Source organism: Pomacea canaliculata, linkage group LG6, assembly GCF_003073045.1.
Source record: "Pomacea canaliculata isolate SZHN2017 linkage group LG6, ASM307304v1, whole genome shotgun sequence".
NCBI classification, from domain to species: domain Eukaryota; kingdom Metazoa; phylum Mollusca; class Gastropoda; order Architaenioglossa; family Ampullariidae; genus Pomacea; species Pomacea canaliculata.
Genome location: NC_037595.1, coordinates 31,492,819 through 31,513,575, shown reverse-complemented (window position 1 = coordinate 31,513,575; position 20,757 = coordinate 31,492,819). Strand labels below are relative to the sequence as shown.

The window sequence follows — 20,757 nt, the reverse complement described above, 5'->3', positions numbered from 1 at the left end:
GACAGGAAGAGTAAGGAGACGATCATCAGACGACCAGCGGAGTTGTGTAGCTGGGATGTAAGCGAAGAGCAGTCCACAGAAATAATCAGGGCAGGTGCCAGCAAAGAAAGTAAAACAGCACGGACAGTTTGACACGAGTGAATTCCAGAACGGATGGGAAGCCAGTCCAGAACACGAAGTAGCGGAGTGACGTGGTCCCTTCTCTAGCTCTAAGCACCAGACGTGCAGCAGACTTCTGTACTTTCTGGAGTTAGTGAAGAAGGTATACAGGGCAGCCAGCAAGCAAGGAGTGTGTTAAGAAGGTATACAGGGCAGCCAGCAAGCAAGGAGTGTGTTTTATGCTGTGAAATTCTGGCCAATGGAGCAATGAAACCCTCCAAACTGAAGTCATTTTGAACCCAAGCAATGCCAATATGCTGATAAGCCTCTGGAGTTTTTCGAGAATAAATGCAAAGAGCTGCAACAAAATAAGGGAGTGCTGCACCTTGTTGCTTCTGGCGATGAAAACACTGAGGCTACACAGGCATCCTACACAGTTTTGCTGTTGATCGCAAAGACCGGCAAAGACCACACTGTTTCAGGGAACTTGACCAAACCTGCTGCCAGACTAATGACAGAACTCATGCTTGGTGAAAAGGCGACAAATGCCATCAACAAAGTCCCTCTTTCAAACGATACCGTGAAACGTGGAATAACAGCCATGGCTGACAGTGTGGAATGTCAGCTGCTATCAAGACATGTCAAAGTCAGTACTTGGCGCTTCAGCTTGATGAGTCTACTGACAGCCAACGAAGCAAACCTTTTGGCATGTGTCAGGTAGGAATTCTTAGGCGCTGTTCATGATGACTTTCCCTTCTGCAAGTCTGTACCGACCTATACAACTGGAGAGGACATTTTCAAGATTCTGAACAATTACATTGTGAGTAACAAAGTTGACTGGACGCCATGTGTCGGTGTCAGCACTGATGGTGCTGCGTCAATGACGGGAAAGATCAAAGGCTTGACCGCACGCATCCAAACAGTTGCTCCACTGGCAGCAGCAACGCACTGTTGCATTCATCGACAACAGCTCGCAACAACAAAAATGCCCGTCGATCTTAAAAGACTAATGGAGGAATGAATAAAAATTATAAACTTCATCAAAGGGCGCCCTTTGAACGCGCAGGTTTTTAAAGTTTTATGTGAAGAGATGGGAAGTGAACACATCAAGCTTCTTTTTCTTACAGACTTTCGTTGGTTGTCGCGTGGAAGAGTGCTCACTTGTCTGTTTGAACTGCGCGAGGAGGTCAACATTTGTTTGCGCGAGTGTGATCAAGCTTTCTACTTGTGGGATTGCATGCAATGATGCATGACTTTTCATGGCTTGGTCAGTTGGCGTAGCTGGCTGACATTGTTAGTAGTGTGAATGGGCAGACATGTCACAATCTGTCACAATCTGTCACGTTCCAGACAAAGTAAAGGCTATGTGTATAACATTGGGGCTGTGATGTCATCGCCTCGATCGTCGAGAATTTGACTCGTTCCTAACCCTCAGTGATTTTCTTGTGACTTCACCGCAGGAAATTGATGAGCAGATTGTTGCGAACTTTAAATCACACCTACGTGGTCTGCGTGAGCAATTCAGAATTTATTTTCCAGAGCCCGAGACAAAATCTGAATGGATCAGAAATCCATGTGCAAAGATGACTGCAGCTGAACAGTCAGTACAAAACTGTCTTCAAGGGATGTTGATAGTCTTGTGGAACTTGCTTCGGATGGTTTGCTGAAAGTGTTGTTTGCTGAGAAATGTTTGACAGACTTTTGGCTTCATGTACGATCTGAGTACCGGGGACTTGCTGACATCGCTGTGAAGCATCTACTGCCATTGCCAACAACGTACTACTGCGAGATTCGATGTTCAACTCTCGTGGGACTAAAAACAAACAAGAGAAGTCGGCTGGACGTGGAATCTGACATGAGACTGAAACTTTCCAACATTGATCCAGATATTACCACCCTAATATCTCGTCAAAAACAACTGCATTCCTCGCATTAACATTTTGATTACAAATAACGAGGTAGGTAGGTTTATGTCAACTTATTACCATACTACTGTCACAGAAGGACATTTAGTTTTGAATTGTAACGAAAAAAAATGCGGCAATTTAAATTTGAAATTCATAGTACAGAGTGATTTTTAGGCCTTGGTGGTCCACCATATTTTTTTACTTAAGTAAAGTGGTCCGCGGTCTGAAATACTTTGAGAACCACTGGTCTAGCAAGTTACATGCAAAGTACAATGAATTTTAGAAACTCCATCAACTAAAAGTAAAATTTTGTTTGATAGCAATATTATACTTTTAGCTAGTTCTAATCCATTGTCAGATACTAAGCGTGTAGTAACGATAGTATTTTATCTACATGTGTATATATTATTATATGGATCTGACCATATACTTGCATGTGTACTGATGTGGTGACAATAGATATAGCTAGAGACCTGTCTGCCTCTACACAATGTGTACATTTGCACAAATTTAAATGTATCGCCAGCTTGATTAAATTACAGTTTGGATGTATTTATTATTCACATCTATGTAAAGATGTTTTTCATATTTTTTATGTTTTTATATTCACCCTTTTCAGTTCAGAGCTATGACCTACACTGAATAAAGTCAAAGTCAGTGGTAGAGTCTATCTATTTTATCAAAGGCTTTTTCATAATTTACGTCCGCACAGTAGACTCACTTTTTCTCACTTTAAAAATCTCAATGATGTGTAGAGTGAATAGATTATCAAGGGCGAATAAACCCTGTCGGAAACATTCTCGTTACAACACTTGTTAGCAGTTCTGTGAGAGCACGATCTGTTGCTAGTATGAGTACCTAGAAATATTACGAGAATGATATACTGTAGCGGGGGCGCTAGTTTCGGTCAGCGGTACCGCTGACAGTGCCCAGTCCCTCCACCCCACATCCCCTTCCATCCCACGCGTGGTCGCGCGAGCGGCGCGCAGCGCGGGACAGGGCAGCAACTGCGGGTGACGTAGTACCCAAGCTGCCCTGTACAAAATGCGGGCGCACAGCAGCGTCCGCGCCTTTTCTCTTAGAACGAGAACTGGTCCTGTTGGGTCTGGTAGCTAGAGCCCTTTGAGTCTGAGTTAGCGAGAAGTACCAAGGCGCTGAAATGCATCTGGTCCGCTGGTAAAAGCGGCTCGTGTCACTCAGTCTCTTTCCCCCCTTTTTCCCTCCTGCGAGCTGAGCAAGCGAGAAGTACCAAGGCGCTGAAACGCATCTGGTCCGCTGGTAAAAGCGGCTCGTGGCACTCAGTCTCTTTCCCCACCCCTCGGAGTTAGGTGTTAGGTTTCGGCTAGGTGAATAGGTAGGTAGGCTAGTTTAAGTTTGGGTAGTTGGTTAGTTTGGTAGTTGTGTTGTTGGCAGATATATATATTTTGTAAATAAATTTATGTCTTAAACTTTAGTACTTGTGTGAGTGATAGTGTCAGCGAGTGCTAGTGTGTGTACTGTCCCTGTGTATGTAGGCGTGACACAGCAGCAGAAGAGAACACACGAGAAGGTCCGGCGAAACTGACACACCAACCGAAAGGACACTTTACGTGCAGTTAGTAAAGCAGGGTCTTTTGTGGGCTCCTAGGTCGGCTGTAGCTCGGGTGCGTATGGAAATAGGTTTAGAAGGAAAGAGAGAAGAACACAACGCGAGGCAGGTTAGAACTAGGCGACGCACCCGACTAAAGAGAGCCAGAATTTTAGTAGAGAGAAAAAAATTCTCCTAGGGAACTCCCGTCCTCTTCCCTGGACCGACAAAAGAGGAACGGACTGATTTGGCGCTAGGGTGTTAGTAGCGATAGGTGCCGGTCAGTCCGGTTACAATACAATTATTAATTTGGGGTTAGCGATGTGTGGCTTCCAAACAGTGAACTTTTCTGGAGATGGAATGACACACATTCAAGAGATATAAACAAGTTTCGACATTTTTCTTGAAAGAGTATTGTAGCTTCAAACCCCAGGTGGTGTTGGAATGAGCACAAACTTGTCGGTCCGAGAGCAGTGTTAAAATGGATCAGCTGTCAGGTTGGGATGAGACCTGACCCCTCAAAGGCTAAAGGTAAAACCGTGAGGTTTGGGCACCACTTCCCATAAAACTGAGTTCTGTCACGCTTCCATTCCTTGCACGTTAAGGTCACGGGGCTTTCTTTCTCTGTCTTATCTTCATCTCGGAAAAGAGACTACGGTCAAATCCCGCTACTATGCCACTCTCGGTATTATGCCACTTTTGCTCGGTCCCGACTATAAATTCAATGTAAAAAAAATTGACTATGCCACCACCTACTCTCGCTACTATGCCACTTTTGTGTGATTGTTAAAAGACACAAGTTGTGAAATTCCGCGCAGTGCTCGATTATTATACTGTATGGTAGTGTGGGACATCGCAGTTAGTGAGATGGAACCTAGCACGTACACAGGGAGGGTGGAGGCGGCGATGGGAGGTGGTCGCTGGCCGGGTGACAGTCACGGGACAGAGGGAGAGATGGAGGGGGTCCACTAGCGACAGGACGCAGGTGCGCGGATGTGGTTAGGAGGGGTGGAGGATGAAGAGGTGAGGGTAGAATGAGAAGAGACAGCTAGCGCCAGCAGACGATTCTTGAGAGCTTTGGACTGACGGGTAACTTGAACAAATAAAGCCGTTATCACGAACCCTCTCTACTATACCACTCTCGCTACTATGCCACTTTTGCTCGGTCCCGGTAGGTGGCATAGTAGCGAGATTTGACTGTAGTTACTTGGGTAAACTCCATTCATTCTGTCATGCGATACCAATCACTACCTGCTGCTTACTACATCGCCTCCGTGCGGGAAAATACGCTATATAAATATTTCATATTCTTGTTTGCTGACTTCTTATCAGTTTTCAACACTGTCCAGCCACATATTTTAGCTAGAAGACTCGTTGACGAGTTTTCCCTTCATCATCAGCTAGTGGCATGGATAATTTCCTTTTTGATTGAGAGGCAACAACGAACATTTGTCAACGCCACTTTTTCTGATTCCATCGCAGCGTGCACTGGCTCACACCAAGGTTGAGTTTTATCCCTGCTCTTGTTTATCATATAAACCAACAGCTGTGGCAGTAATCACGAGGGTCAAGATCTTGTTAAAGTCTCAGATGACACTGCACTGTTCACTTCTATTTTCTAAGCAGGCCAGTAAATACCTATGGTGTAGTTTTGGATGAACACATTTTGTAGTGCAATGACAATTTCCTAGAACTTAATGTGAGAAGGACCAAAGAGATTGAATTTGATTTGGGTCACCATTCTTCACCAAGTCCCATAAGTGCCATCCATGACAAGGAGGTGAAGATTGTCCCTACTTTTAAATACCTGATCTTCGATAAGAGGCGTTGCTGGGATCCCAACACTCAAGCTGTCGTAAAGAAGGCTCATCAGTGCCTCTTCCTTCTCCGGAAACTGTTTTTTTTTTTTTTTTTTTTTTTTGTCTCCCAGAGATTTCTTCAGCTATTTTATTAATCCCACATAGAGAGCGCACTGTCCTCATTTATCTGCTTTTAAAACAGTTTATCAGTGAATGGCAAAAGCAGACACTTCTGAAAGTATCTGAAATTCTTTTCGATGACAAGCATGTCCTGTCAGAAAGATTTTTTCAACTTCCATCGGGCCGCCGACTGTGTGCACCTGCATGCAGGACCAACGGACTGAGGTTCTGCTTTGTTTTGTTTTGTCCGTGTAATTTCTGAACGTTACTATTTGCGATAAATGTAACTCCTATGTAAGCCTGAACCATAATTGTAGGAGAGTCTGTCTGGTGTAGGGGATAGGAATATGCTGTCGTTTTGTTGTACTTCCATGTAGAGCTCTCTAACGGCCCTCTGCGATAAATAAAGACTTGTATCATTATTAGTTTTCGTGTTACCATTCTAAATATTATTACTATTTGTTTGCGAACACTGCACACTTCATCACAATATGCAATTTCTTTGTACATCACGCGTTATGGCGCGAGCTTGTTGGAGGGAAAGAGCACCGCGCACTCCACGTCAAATCGTGACTTCCCCCATCGTGTTGTTTGACTGTGTTACTGTAATGCGTCATGACAATAACACTACTGACTGAGACATACATCAAGACATTTTCTACGACAAAATTTATCTTGTAATAGTCCCAATACTCACTCTCGTTTGCCTCGGGAACATCGTATTGGGCGGCGACGATTTCAGTGAACACACTCAGTGCCACCACCAACCTCCAGACAAAGCCTGCAATCATAATCAGATAATATCTGTCTTCATGGTCGAGTAGTCTAACGATGATAGGTTACTCCGAAGAAGTTATATATAGATAAGAGAGAAATATGTCCGTTTTCACAGTTTGGTTAGTCAATGAAGGAGCAGGGACATGCTTTTGTATGCACAAATATTTCTTTCTGTTTTGTAGCAGGAAGACGGGCACTCACAGCCTAGAGAGAAAGAGTAAAAAGACTTTGTTTTCGCATTGTCACGGACCAGGACTATGTTATTTATTTGTTTTCCTGTCCCTCGTATTCTGTCCATGCTTTGTTCTTCTTAAGCCCTAAGAGCATGCTGCTTAGGAGTGTGAGTACGCGCTTTACACATTTTCCTTTTTATATTATTATTAATATTATTGTTATTATTGTTGTTGTTATTATTATTATTATTATTATTATTATTATTATTATTATTATTATTATTATTATTATTGACTGCAGACAGATATCAGTAACCGGGACCAAGAAATTGCTCGGCTTAAGGCTGAAACGGATGTTTGCCAAAATGAAAGAGATCAATTGATATGTAAACAACCATGGGTGACCGTTGGTGATTTTAAAGAAAAGGTTCGTGAATTTGAATTTGGTCATAAGAAACAGTCTGACGACCTACAGAGAGCCGTAGCAGAAATCAGAGTCTTTAAGAAAACTCGAGGGAAGACTGAATAAAGTTCTTGAGAATACTACCACAAGACTGAAATCTCTGGAGGGAAACCCCGAGGCAGAGAAAGTGGCTCATCTGGAAAGTAAATTTAACTTATACATGTCCTGCTGCGTGTTAGGAATCTGGAGAAAACTCTGGAAGTAGAGAAATCAGCCAACGAGGAGTATTACGGAGCACCAGAAGGTTTGACAAAACAAATCAGAGAACTCGAACAAACACACGACGATAGAAAAGCAAGGAAAATGTATCTGAGGTGTCAGCTTGGAGAAAAGAGAGAGGAAAAAAATAAAAGTTATTTGCATCTTGTATAAAGTCCCTCAGAAAAACTTAATTGAACCCGAGACCGAGCTGGGAAAGACCCAGAAAAGACCGGCATTTCCAGCCAATGGGACGGCTTTCAGAGAATTAGATTATTAGAATACCAGTTTCTGAAATTGGATCCGGACAACAAAGGCAAAAGGACAAAAACTATGAGGGTTCGCAAGAAAAGGAGACAGTTACGCTATCTGATTTTGTGGGAAACATAAAGGCAGTCGAGAAAAAAAAATTGAAGTTGAGAGAAATTGTAAAACTTCCATATAGTTAATGCTTTGTACGTGTATACATCCCCGGACTGCTTTGTACTCTGTCCGGTGGATGCTGTTTCATACCATACTGTGTACAACTTAGTATTGAAAACATTGATAAGAAAAAAAGTATTAATTTTTTTTTCAACCGAAGTGGGGGGGGGGGGGATGTCACTGACCAGTACGTGCTTCCATGTTTTTTGGTTAGTTTAACCATTTCTCTACTTAGGGACTACAACGTAGAAAGCATGTAAGGGAGAATGAATGAGAATGTCAGCGGTAAAAGGTTTAACCGTCAGTATTTGGGGAACACTGTTCAGTCGTAGAATTTTCGTCGTGAACGAGGTTGAAAAGGTACTCAGGCCCGAGATAGAAAGGGAAGAAGACGTGCCTGAGTCATGACTTGTAAATGTCCTGAGTTGAGATAACAGAGTAGAGCAGGGTATACACCCTGGATGCGGCGCAATACCGACCCCTTGTGGATTCACCTCGCCTAGTCGAGTTGGAGACCTTTTGAAGAAGGAAAAATCACTCCCCTGACCATTCCTCGATCGCCTTCGGTCCAACACCCAGCAGCATGTGGGGGTGTAACGTACTCAAACTTCCCAGCAGGACTAAACGTCTCAGTTCAAACTTCCGATGGATTAATAAACATTTTCTTGGGTTTATTTATCAAAACAAGCTCAAAGCATATTGTGAGTTGCATAATTTTGCTTTTGCAATGTTATAATGTTTCGTCCTTTACTTTTATTTCAAGTTAAATGCCAATCGAAGATTCACATGACCGATAAGCTTTATTTTTCTTCGCTTCATGACGAGCCGTTTGGTTTCGCTGCTGTGCCTTCGAATAGTACGCTATTCTATACCACGACCGATGATATTTTGAAAATATCAGCAAACTATTCGAAGGCACAGCAGCGAAACCAAACGTATCGAAGCGAAGAAAAATAAAGCTTATGTCGGTCATGTGAATCTTCGATTGGCATTTTACTTGAAATAAAAGTAAAGGATTATTGTTTTGTGTGTTGTAAGAACGCGTATGGACGTCGTGTGTGTGTTCGACGTCCGTGACACGAACTACCCGTTCTGTTTTGTCGAGACACAGGTACACAGGGTGTTCCATGTACTAGAGGTGTCTCACCAACTGATCTAAGTAACCTGTGAGTAAAAATACCGGTATTTTAGAGGTACTTCCTATAGAAGTCTTCCTATATCCAAAGACGTTTTTATTAACAGTGCTACCTCTATTAGGCAATATTGTTGCTAATAAAATAGCTGTCATTAACACTGTTTTGTGACATAATACTGTGTTTACATGACAATGTCGTTAAAATTGCCACCGAAATAAATAATAAAGGCGAAAATTTTATTTCATCTGAGACAAGTGACACCTAGTATGTGAACCAGTCAACCTTTCTTCCCTTGACTCTGATGTCTATATTGCTGTGGTTGGTCAACGGCTTCAAATTTTCCGCTTTTTTATTTTTCATGCCATAAACCAGGGGTGGAGAACCGTTATTTTCCTCCAGGGGCATATAAATTTATAAAATCATTCACGCACTACACAAAATTATCTACCTAAGAATTAGCCTGCTGTATGCAGTCCAGCTGTAGTTTCGCTACAGTACGTTAACACCTTTGTAAAGTGACAGTCCCAGCCTGCATCGCACTACTCTCCTCTGAGGCACCACAATCCACCTTTTCGTAATTAGTGCGCGAAAAATATGTTTCGCTGATTTGAAAAGCACAGAGAAACAGCTGAAGATGCACAGCAATGTAGACGATCATATTTTTTGTTGCGTGAGCACAGGCCTGACGAGAGGGGGGGACAGGGGTCTGGTGTACCCGGGCCCGCGGCTGTCAAGGGGGCCCGGCCTTGGTCAGTGGATTTTTTTTCTTCTTCTCCTTTTCTTTTTCTTTTAAAGAAAGCTCTAAGGACAGAACACCCAAGCATTACACATGCAGAAGTTGAGTTTCAAGTCTGTAGAATACAATTTCGGGGTGCTGGGGCCTGTCGTGAGAAGTGTAGTCAGCGGGTATCATATTCTCGCTGGACAAGCCAAGCGGTGACGGCCGCTGGACACTGAAGGTTTTATCGCGTGTGAACCGCCCAGAAGAACGTTGGTGCCATGAGAGTGCTGGCTACAGGTGTCACTACGGGAGGGGGGGGGGAATGGAGGAGGGGTGGGCCCTGCATAGCAAATCGGAATTAACAGTGGAGATCAGGCAGGTATTTTACTGATGTGTGGCCACTCTGTGAACCGACATGGTGGGGGCCCGCCCCTGGCGCTGCAGCCTGTAAGCGAGAGACATCAAGGCTGCTTTTTTTTCGTAGTTACTAAGCAGCACTGAGACTTTCTTTAACCGTATCTCCATCACCAAACAAACAACTACATTAGTCTACACAGTAGATCCTTGATACAATGAGACTATTTTATCCTGTAATACTATCGCAGCCAGCAAAATAGAACACATTATTGCAAAACATTTTAAAAACTGCCGTCCCGCAAATATGAGGCTTATAAATTGATCACGGTGGTGTCGCGAAGTTTGGAGCTTGAGGAGGATGATAAAGAGGAGGCTAGCATGAGAAAGGTAATTTAAGTGTAGAGACAGTGTTGGCACGGTGGGTGGATGGCCCGGATAGAGGTAGGGAGGAGAGTTATGTCACCGGAAAGGGGAGGACTCTGACTACTGTAACTAAAGGTGTGGGACGATCGCACGACCTCCGGCGATGTACCAGCATCGCCCTGTAATAACACATCGGCCTCCGACCTTCTTTTGCTCTTTGCCGACAAAGCCCCCGGTAAAAAGGAGATACTATCTACCCACCATCCGTCCCCCAAAGCCACCTCGGAATCTTTCTTATTGTGCGCTAGTTGTCTTCAAGGAAGCTGTCATATATGGTGCTGTATACAGTCAAATCTCGCTACTATGCCACCTACCGGGACCGAGCAAAAGTGGCATAGTAGCGAGGGTTCGTAAAAAAAGCTTTATTTGCTCAAGTTACTTGTCAGTCCTATGCTCTCAAGAATCGTCGGCTGGCGCTAGCTGTCTCCTCTCATTCTCCCCCTCGCCTCTTCATCCTCCACCCCTCCCAACCACATCCGCGCACCTGCATCCTGTCGCTAGTCGACTCCCTCCAGCTCTCCCTCTGTCACGTGACTGTCACCCGGCCAGCGACCACCCCCCATCGCCAGCCTCCACCCTCCCTGTGTGCGTGCTATGTTCCATCCACCTAACTGCGATGTCCCACACTACCATACAGTATAATAATCGAGCACTGCGCGGAATTTCACAACTTGTACCTTTAAACAGTCACACAAAAGTGGCATACATGTATTTCTTTCCCACAGGCTTCCTGCACTGACTTTTCTACGCATGCGCGAACTCGTTGCTACGATGACAATCCTTGACCTCGTCCCTGCTAAAGCGGAAAGCGCGCGCGAAGAAATTAACACAAACGTGTACCATGGCAGTCTCTGTTTGCAAAAATAAATCCTGCCTTTCTCTTGTACTGGGTGAAAGAGTGATTGAAGAAAGAGTATTAATTACACTAAAGGTAAGTGTTTACTCTTCTTGATGATTTTTAACTTTGCACTTTTTAAACTTTTTTAAACAGTTGGGATAGTGCTGGTGTCTTCTTTTCGCTTGTCAAGAACTGTGCATTTTGTAACAAAAGATAATCATTAATTAAATGGTAGATGTAGAGTGCTCGTCGCTGCTGATCAGTGAATTAGAAATTAAGCATATGTGTGTTCATTGACATAGATTGAATACATTTTGAAAGTATAATGCAACGGAAATTTTCTCAGGAGATCCTGCCACAAGCACATGACTACATCATCTGTAGCTGTAAAGGAAATGAGACAGAGTTTGATGCAGTGATAAGGGCAGACATATCAGAACAAGAACAAGCTGTTAATTGGAAGGCTACGTTTGAATCAAAAACAAAGACAACTTGGCGTACTGAAAGGACCCACCCAGGTGTACAGAAAAAAGTACTGTTTAAGGTAAGACAAGTTGCAGTAGCAGATGTATGGGTATAAACTTTAAAAGCCATCTTTGATGGTCAAAAGTGCATTTTATTGAAACTAATGTGTGCTTTTTCACATTGTCATGCATACATTTCAAAATAATGCAATTAGGTAGACTCTTAGTTAAAACAAACTGCCTTTATATAGCTAGTAGAAAATAAACTTCTTGCCTTCAAAATTTATTGTAATGTTACAGTATAATAATAAGAAAAGCTGACTATAATAATATTCCCACTTCTTTTGTTGTACCTTTTAGATCTTATACGAAGGAAACAATTTTTAGTGCAACCCTAACTGTTGTACAGTATTTTATCAGACATTCTTTTATAATCCTTCATAATGCCTTGAAATCTTTTTTCACATTTTTCTCTAATAACTGATTACCTGTTTTGGCAGTTTTTGCACTGAGTATCCTACAGCACAAAACATTCTTTTATACATTTTATATGAAATGTAACTATTAAAATCCAAATACTGATTTCTTTCTTTTACTATAGCAGTAGAATGAGTAGATATACAAATCACATTGCTATCACAATTGTACACACTGATTCACTGACAGCCTCTTTTTGTGCAATAGCAAATGTAATTCCGTGTATGAAAACGATTGTCGCAATTCTGAGAAAACCAATGCTTGTCTTAAAGGTTAGGAGCAGGAGGAGAAACAAGGACCTTTTCCAGAAGCAGTCCATGTTTGTCACATGATAGTTAAGATAAACCAAATACCAGTTAGCATTTGTCATTGATATATCTAGACTCAACATTTAAAAAACTAAGTTCTATTTTATTTGTGTACAGTTGTACACCAGCTTGAAATTTATGGCATTGTAGTGTGGCATTTAATACTGATCAAGAGCAATCCTTCCAGATACTAAATAAATGACTAAGAATTATAGATATAGGTTCATGTTAATAGACAAAGTAAATAGTAACTGTCCTCACTTTGCTTGTTTGTTTTTTTATACACAGGAAGAGTACCGGTGTCAGCATAATACGAAATCACGTTCCTCCAAAGCAAATAGCCGTAGGAGCAGCAAAAACACAAACTGCATGGCTAAGTTACAAGTCACCGTAAACAATCCAGTCGTCAGCAGGTTGGTAGTATATGGCTTGTGTATCAGCTACTTTCTCTTTGTTCACTTTGTGTAAATATGTTTAAGTCTGTAAATCTTAATGCATGATAGTTAATTCTCAATGTGGCAACTATTTTTTTCCAACATTCATTGTATGCATGCATGAATAAATATAAGTGGTTGCCAAGCTGACAAACCTTGACAGCGATATGATTGTGGGAGGAGGTGAACTTCTTACTCCGTTATATGTACTTAAAACATTGTCATATTAGGAAGTCTTGTTAAGAAAATACCTCCTTTCTAAAGTTGACTACAGTCTACAAATGTATCCATATTTCAGCATTTACATAGTAGTCAATCATCATCAGATTCTTTTCTTACTTTTTATGGTATTTTATTAGTTTATTTCATTTATCTGTTTATATATGTTCATTTTTAGATGGATACTTATTCTGATATTTTAGATGGAAAACCAAAGATCCACACCGTCTGGAGCACCCTACCAAGATATACCTTTTATTCCACCACACCACCCAATTCATGCTGCCTCAGCACTGAGCACAGGGATGTGTCAAAGAAACACAGACCAAGATAGACCAGCTGCTTTTGAATGGGTATGCTCCTGCTGCTGCTCTTGAGAAATTTAAGTTTGACTTGCAGCTGGAGGATCCAGTTAACTATATTACCATCAGTGGTGATCGTGCTTTGTGTCCAGATCTCAGCTGGGTGTACAGGTAAGATGGATCTACTTTCTTAATCTTTACATTTTCTAAATTGTCGTTGATACTGTTTGGTTCCCCCACCCCACCACCTGACATAAAATCCTATACATCTGATTGTATTTTACTCGTTTACATCCTGAAAAACCAAGTAACATCTTAAAAACTAGAAAGGAGTTCTTTACTAGAATCTTTACTAGACTGATGACAGAGTTCAGAGTTAAAAATATTAAGATTTAATTAAATTTAAAATCGAGTCTGGAGTGGGGGCTTTAGAATGTTTTGGATCAGGCCTTCATTGCAAGAACATATAGGTCTTTTGTATAGCCAGGAATATTTTACAATGACAATATTTCAAACAGAACAGAAATTTTTGACAGCCCTCTTGTCACACGAGAAACTGATGTTTATGCATCTTTCCTGATGATGATACATATATTTATAATAAAGTGAAATTATATGCCCCTGTGGGACCCCGGGGTATGCTTGCCTAGCAAGCATTGTAAGAATAGGGTCCCTGCCATCCAGCCAGGCATGTCGTAAGAGGCGACTAAGGTGGACACCTCACCTAGAGGTAAAATAGGTTGTGGTAGGGCTAACAACCCCACCATGTAAAAAAAATCATGTTACAGAAACTAAAACCAGAGAACTCGTCACAGATGGCGAAGGTAATGAAGCACACCAGGAGACTGGACTAATGACGGACGACAGCCAAACCCGAAAGGGAGCTGGCGCCCCGACAGCGGATTTACTGAAGCCGAGGCAAAAGTTGAGGGTGGGGTGCTGGAACGTCCAGACCTTGTACCAGACTGGCAGGATGCTCCAATTAGTCAAGGAGTTTGACAACTACAACTTGGACATCCTGGGAGTCAGTGAGGTCAGATGGACCGGCACGGGAAAGAGGAGACTAGCGTCAGGACATACCATCTTGTTCTCAGGAAGATCAGACGCTCAGCACTCTGAAGGAGTAGCTCTACTCCTCAACAAGAAAACGGAAAAGGCACTGCTGGAATGGAAGCCTTATGGACCCAGGCTTTTGAGAGCAAGATTCCATTCAAAGTACACCAAGCTGACAGTGCTAGCTTGCTATGCACCAACAAATGACTCTGAGGCAGAAGACAAGGATGCTTTTTACGATCAGCTCCAGGCAGCCTCAGAAAGCGTTCCAGCCCACGACATGTTGCTCATCATCGGCGATCTCAATGCCAAGGTGGGAAGTGACAACACCTGCAGGGAGCATGTCATGGGCAAACATGGAATCGGAACCATCAATGACAACGGAGAGAGACTGGAAGACTTTTGTGAAGAAAACAACCTACTGATTGGAGGCACACTCTTCCCACACAAAGACATCCACAAGGCAACATGGACATCACCAGATGGGATCACAAAGAACCATCTAGACCATGTCATCACCAACCGAAAATGGAGGAGCTCACTTCAAGATGTTAAAGCCTACAGAGGAGCAGACATTGCCAGTGACCACACTCTTGTGATAGCCACAGTTTCTCTGAAGCTGCGTCGATCACGAGGAAAACAGGCACGTCAGCAGAGAGTGGACTCCGGCAAACTAAAAAATCCAGCCACCGAAATGGCCTTTGCTATGGAAGTAAAGAACAGGTTCCAGGCACTAGGAGACCAACAAGAGATGACCCTAGACGACTTCAATCGAGTCTTACAGGAATCAGGAGAGAAAATACTGGGCTTCCAACGGAAAAAGAAAGAACAGTGGATCAGAGAAGAGACATGGAAGAAGATAGAAGAGAGAAAGTCAGCCAAACAAAGAATCAACAGCACGAAATCTGAACGCCTGAAGGAACAACTCAGACAAAGATATACAAAACTAAACAAAGAGTTAAAGAGGATGACAAGAACCGACAAAAGAGACCATATAGAGAAACTGGCAGATGAAGCAGAAAATGCAGCAAGTAAAAATGACCTGAAGACACTGTACACCATCGGTTCTCAACCTGTGGGGCGCGACCCCCTGGGGGGTCGCGACGTGCCTACAAGGGGGTCGCGAAGGTGGTCATTTTTTTTAAAAAGTTTCTTATACTGGTATTAGTGAAATTAGTTTACATTGTGTAACCGAGTGGTGCGGGGGCTCAAACTCCAAATCTCTTCTCCCTATTCAAGTACACTGTCTCGGCATGCAGTGACTTCTCACTTCCAAAACTCAAAACACAATCCCCCTCTCAACAATTAAGCCTCCAATCTCCCTCCTCTCACCTTTTGCCCTCTCTCTTCCCCAATCTCTCATCGCTGACTCCCCTCTCCCTCTCCAGTCACACCTCTCTTTTTTTTTTTAAACATCTAAAAGGCACGCATTCAGGAAACGTCCATCATTCACACCCTTTCATTCGCACGTGCTCAGTCCTAGTACTCTATAGGTCCCTGACAGAAGGCCATGACCAGACAATGCGCTGCGACTGGATAAAGACAGCAGTTTTAATCCAAATTTTGGATGCAAGTACACGTGTTTGTTCTGAAGAAGATAGCCATGGATAAATTTGTGCTGCGAAAAGGAACTGATTGCGGTGGTTTTTTGAAAAGAAAAAGTGAAGAAATGAGCGATGTGCAAGTTTTGGGTGCTGGAGCCGATGAAAAACCAGAAAGGCCTGCTACGAAAGTAAGAAAGTATGACAATGAATACTTGAAAACTGGTTTTACAAATATTATTGTTGATGGTAAAGAACGGCCACAGTGTGTTGTTTGCCTCGCAATATTAGCTCCAGAGAGTATGAAGCCAAACAAACTACGGCGCCATTTGGAAACTCGGCATGCGGAGTTAGCTTGCAAACCTCTCGAATTTTTTGAACGAAATTGCAAGAATACAAAAGAGACAAAAAAACATTTGTCTCACATACATCAATTCCTAAGAAAAGCTTTGATGGCTTCGTATCAAGTTTCCTATCGCATTGCTCAAAACAAAAAAGCACATACGATCGGAGAGTCATTAATACTGCCTGCAGCAATGGACATTGTACGGACCATGATAGGAGAAGATGCTGCTACGCAACTGCAAGCCATTCCTTTGTCAAATGACACAGTTCGCCGAAGAATAACTGAGATATCTGAAGACGTGTCTGATCAGTTGATCAGTCGTATAAAAAGCCAAAATTTTGCTTTGCAGTTAGATGAAGCTACTGACACTGCAGGTGACTCACATTTGATTGCTTACATTCGTTACGTGTGGGAAAATAATCTTCTGGAAGACTTTTTATTTTGCAAGAAAATTGAACGCAGAGCAACAGCCCAAGATTTTTTTGGGATTGTCGATGACTTCCTTAAGGACGAAGGCATTTCCTGGAGTTCTTGCGTCGGCTTGTGCACAGATGGCGCCCTGCAATGGCTGGAAAGAAACAAGGGTTGCAATCTCTTATTAAAAAGGTTGCTCCAGACGTAGTTTGGACTCACTGCATGATCCACCGTGAAGTTCTAGCTTCCAAAGATTTGAGTGTTGAGTTGAACACAGTGCTAACAGATGTCATAAAAATGGTGAACTTTGTAAAGAACAGTTCTGCCAGATGTCGCCTGTTTTCTCTGCTATGTCAAGACACGGGAGCCGACTATGACGCCTTGCTCTATTACTGCGAATCAAGGTGGTTGTCGCGTGGAAAAGCTCTCGCAAGAGTCTTTGAATTGCGGGAAGAATTGTGGGTGTTTCTGAAGGAGAACTCTTTCAATAAGGCTGACCTGCTTAAGAACGACCGATGGCTGCTGCTAATGGCATATTTATCGGACATATTTGAGAAGCTGAAGGTTGTGAATACTTCTATGCAAGGGAAGGACACCACCATATTACAAACAACTGACAAGATGAATGCTTTCGTCCGAAAAATTTCGTTGTGGACGCAAAAGATACGCCAAGAAAATATTTTTGATATGTTTCCGTGCTTGTGTAAGTGCAAGGCTGACGTTAACTTGAATCTTGATCAGGTGAAGAATGTAATTATTGCCCATCTAAACGGACTGCAAGAAAGGTTTCAGCATTACTTCGCTGAAATTGATGTGACTAAATACGATTGGATTCGTAATCCATTTCTGGCTGATCCTAGCACAAGCGGGTTGTCCACGCAAGAAGAAGAGCAGCTCATCGACCTTTCGAGTGACCAATCCCTGAAAATGGTCTTCCAAACAACACCAGTGCCAACATTCTGGATTAGCGTCAACGGTGAATATCCTCTCCTTTCTGAGAAAGCAATGAAAGTTCTGCTGCCATTTTCAACTTCATATATGTGTGAGCAAGGATTTTCAGCATTGGCAGCACTGAAGTCGAAATACAGAAATCGTGTGGACGCAGAGGCTGAGCTGCGATTAGCAGTGGGTACGAATATCGCACCCAGGTTCGCTTCTCTATGCAACAGCAAGCAGGCTCAACCTTCTCATTAATCAAAGTGAGTGTCCAATAAAATAATATTTATTAGCACCACAGAATTTGCTTTAGTAAAATTTCATTAACAGTTATACTTCTTGCAGATACGAACTTTGTTCTTCCGTTGTTGAATTGCATTGATTTCCTCGACGCGGCGTTCGAGGTTAGCTAAGGCTCTTCCCCCCCCCCCCCCCCGCTCTTCCACCGTCCTCGCTGGCTAAGAGGGGTCGCGGACGCACCGGTGTTCGTCAGGGGGGTCGTCACATGTAAAAGGTTGAGAACCGCTGCTGTACACGATAAACAAACAGCTAAACAACGGGTTTAAGAACAGTGATGTGCCAGTGAAAGACGTGAATGGTAATGTCATCGAGGGAGAGGCAGGAAAACTACAGCGCTGGAGGGAACATTTTGAGTCGGTTCTGAACAGACCAGATCCCCCTCAGCTTGCAGACATCCAGCCAGCAGCTATAGACCTTGACATCTGCACAGACCCACCAAGCCTGGAAGAAGTGACAGCAGCAGTCAAGACAATGAAGAGCGGCAAAGCACCAGGGGCAGATGGAATAACAGCAGAGATGTTGAAAGCAGATATAAATGTGACAGCTCCCAAGCTGATTGAAATCTTCAGGCAAATTTGGGAATCAGGGCAGGTCCCTGTTGCGTGGAAGACAGGGCTCATCTTCAAGTTACCCAAGAAAGGAGATCTTGGAGACTGCAATAATTGGAGGGGCATAACACCAGCAAGGTCTTCAGCAAGATTGTTTTGTCAAGACTGACGGCAACTCTTGAGAAAGACCTCCGACCACAGCAAGCAGGATTTCGCCCTGGGCGATCCTGCTCCGAACACATCTTCATTCTGCGACAGATTCTGGAGCAGAGCAACGAATGGAACACACCGCTGTACATAAATTTCATCGACCTGGAGAAGGCTTTTGACAGCATCCACCGCGAATCCTTATGGAAGATCCTGAGGCATTATGGAGTCCCTGCAAAACTTGTTCAGGTCATTGCAATGCTGTACAGCGATTTCAAATCCCAGGTTGTCTGTGATGTCGCTTGACCGCGACGAAGCCAGTCGAACTTCAACTGAGCGCAGACCATACACAGAAATGACAAAGACAAAATTCACGTAACAAACAAAACTAATTTATTAGCCACAAAAATAATACTGATAGGAACCAAAAATCATACACTCCACACTCTCACATGAACAAATATAGATCAGCGCGAACAATCCAACAAACAAGAAATAGATAAATTAAAATAAGACAAATCAGCTGCCCTGTGCACAGGCTAATCTCAGTCACCGTATATACAGTACATCACCCGCATGCACTGCAGGGTGACAGCTTAGAAGTCCATTGAAGATGTCCACAGATGGCAGCCTGCCCTCTGGCCTTGCTTGCCGCTCTAAAGACGTACCCCCACCCCTCTGTCTTCTCGTCCAGATGCGATGATGTGGGCCGGCCACTGGCCACGAAAGCTCCTGCTCAAAGATTCCTGCTCTAGGTGTTCAGTCGAAAGCCTTTCCGCACACTGGTGCAGCAGGGTCGCGAGTTCACTCGCCGACGAGATGATGATGATGGTGCAGGATGGACGCTCGACACGATGACGGACAGCAATGCGAACAAAGGATGTGAAGACACGGTGACACGAAGGAAGAGCGAAAAACAACAACAGGTGGAAGAGTGAAGAAGAACGAAAAATAAGCCTGTAGATAAAACAATTCTTACAATCAACAGGCGTGTCCCGAAACTGCTCAATTTCTAAAACAATATTTTCACACCGACACATATATCTGACCATCGGACTAATCCTAAGATTCGTCAAAAATCTAATGTTGATCTTACACAAATCCATACAACGGGAAACGAGTACGCGCTACAAGCGTCGCGACCCGGCAATCACGAACGTTAACCTAACAAAGTACAAATCTTGCAATTAAACATCGGACTATGGCTTTGAACATAAAAGGATTCTCTCACTTGCACTTCCACCGCCACCCAAGGGCCCCTTACAGACTAGAATGGTGCGGAACCCGACAGAATGGGTCTCTACTCACCCAAAACGGCTTGTGGCAGATCGGTCGATACAAAATGAAAAACTCTGACTGTCATGGCCACGGTCCAGCACCGTCTGTTACTTGATGACGACTACCCATGACGTCAAAAAAAAAGGTAAAAGTAAAATGACGCATCAAGGAAGCTGTGCGCGCGCGCAAGACGTAAGACAAAGAGGGGACAAAAGCGTGAAGAAAACACCTAACGATGGGCCAGCTCAGCATGGGAGGCGTACAAGGATGATTGCACAATCGCTGACACGCGACATGTGACACGGAGCTCACAGACCCCTTCAACGTCAGTACCGGGGTGAAGCAGGGCTGCATTCTGTCGCCGTTCCTCTTCATCCTGGCCATGGACTGGATCATGAAGACTTCCACCGACAGTGAGAGGAGAGGGATCAGATGGACCATGACTATGACAGCAACAACAGCGCTGGAAGACTTTGCTGATGACATTGCCCTGCTGTCACACCGCCACCAAGACATGCAGGAAAAAACAAAGGCCTTCTCAGAAACAGCTGGAAACCTTGGCTTGAAGGTCAGCACAAAGAAAACGAAAAGTATGAGAGTGAACGCCAGAGTCCAAGACAGCAAACTAAATGGAGAAGAGATTGAGGAAGTTGACAGTTTCTCCTATCTTGGGTCCAAAATGTCAAACACCGGGGATGCGGAGGTGGAGATTCGAGCCCGACTGGCGAAAGCCAGCCAGGCCTTCGCCTCACTCAGGAGCACATGGAAGGCAAAAAACATCAGCCAGAAGATCAAGCTGAGAATCTTCAAGTCAAATGTGATCAGCACCCTCCTTTACAGATCAGAATCTTGGAAGATGACCAAAACCATCAGTAACAAGCTTGACGTCTTCCAAAACAGATGCCTCAGGCGCATACTTAACATCTTTTGACCAAACACCATCACCAACGAAGAACTCCACCGAAGAACTGAAACCGAGTCCATCACCA

The 20,757-nt window shown here is 43.5% G+C and overlaps 1 protein-coding gene across 1 annotated transcript in view; it reads right to left on the bottom strand.

Annotated features, from left to right (window-relative positions):
• LOC112567010 overlaps positions 1-20,757 on the bottom strand; it is a gene marked incomplete at its 3' end in the record, with an annotated part of 36,349 nt that overhangs the window by 9,936 nt on the left and 5,656 nt on the right. The window contains exon 2 of the mRNA XM_025243443.1: positions 6,190-6,273. Coding sequence (XP_025099228.1) covers positions 6,190-6,273 — 84 coding nt within the window. The remainder of the gene's footprint in view (positions 1-6,189; positions 6,274-20,757) is intronic.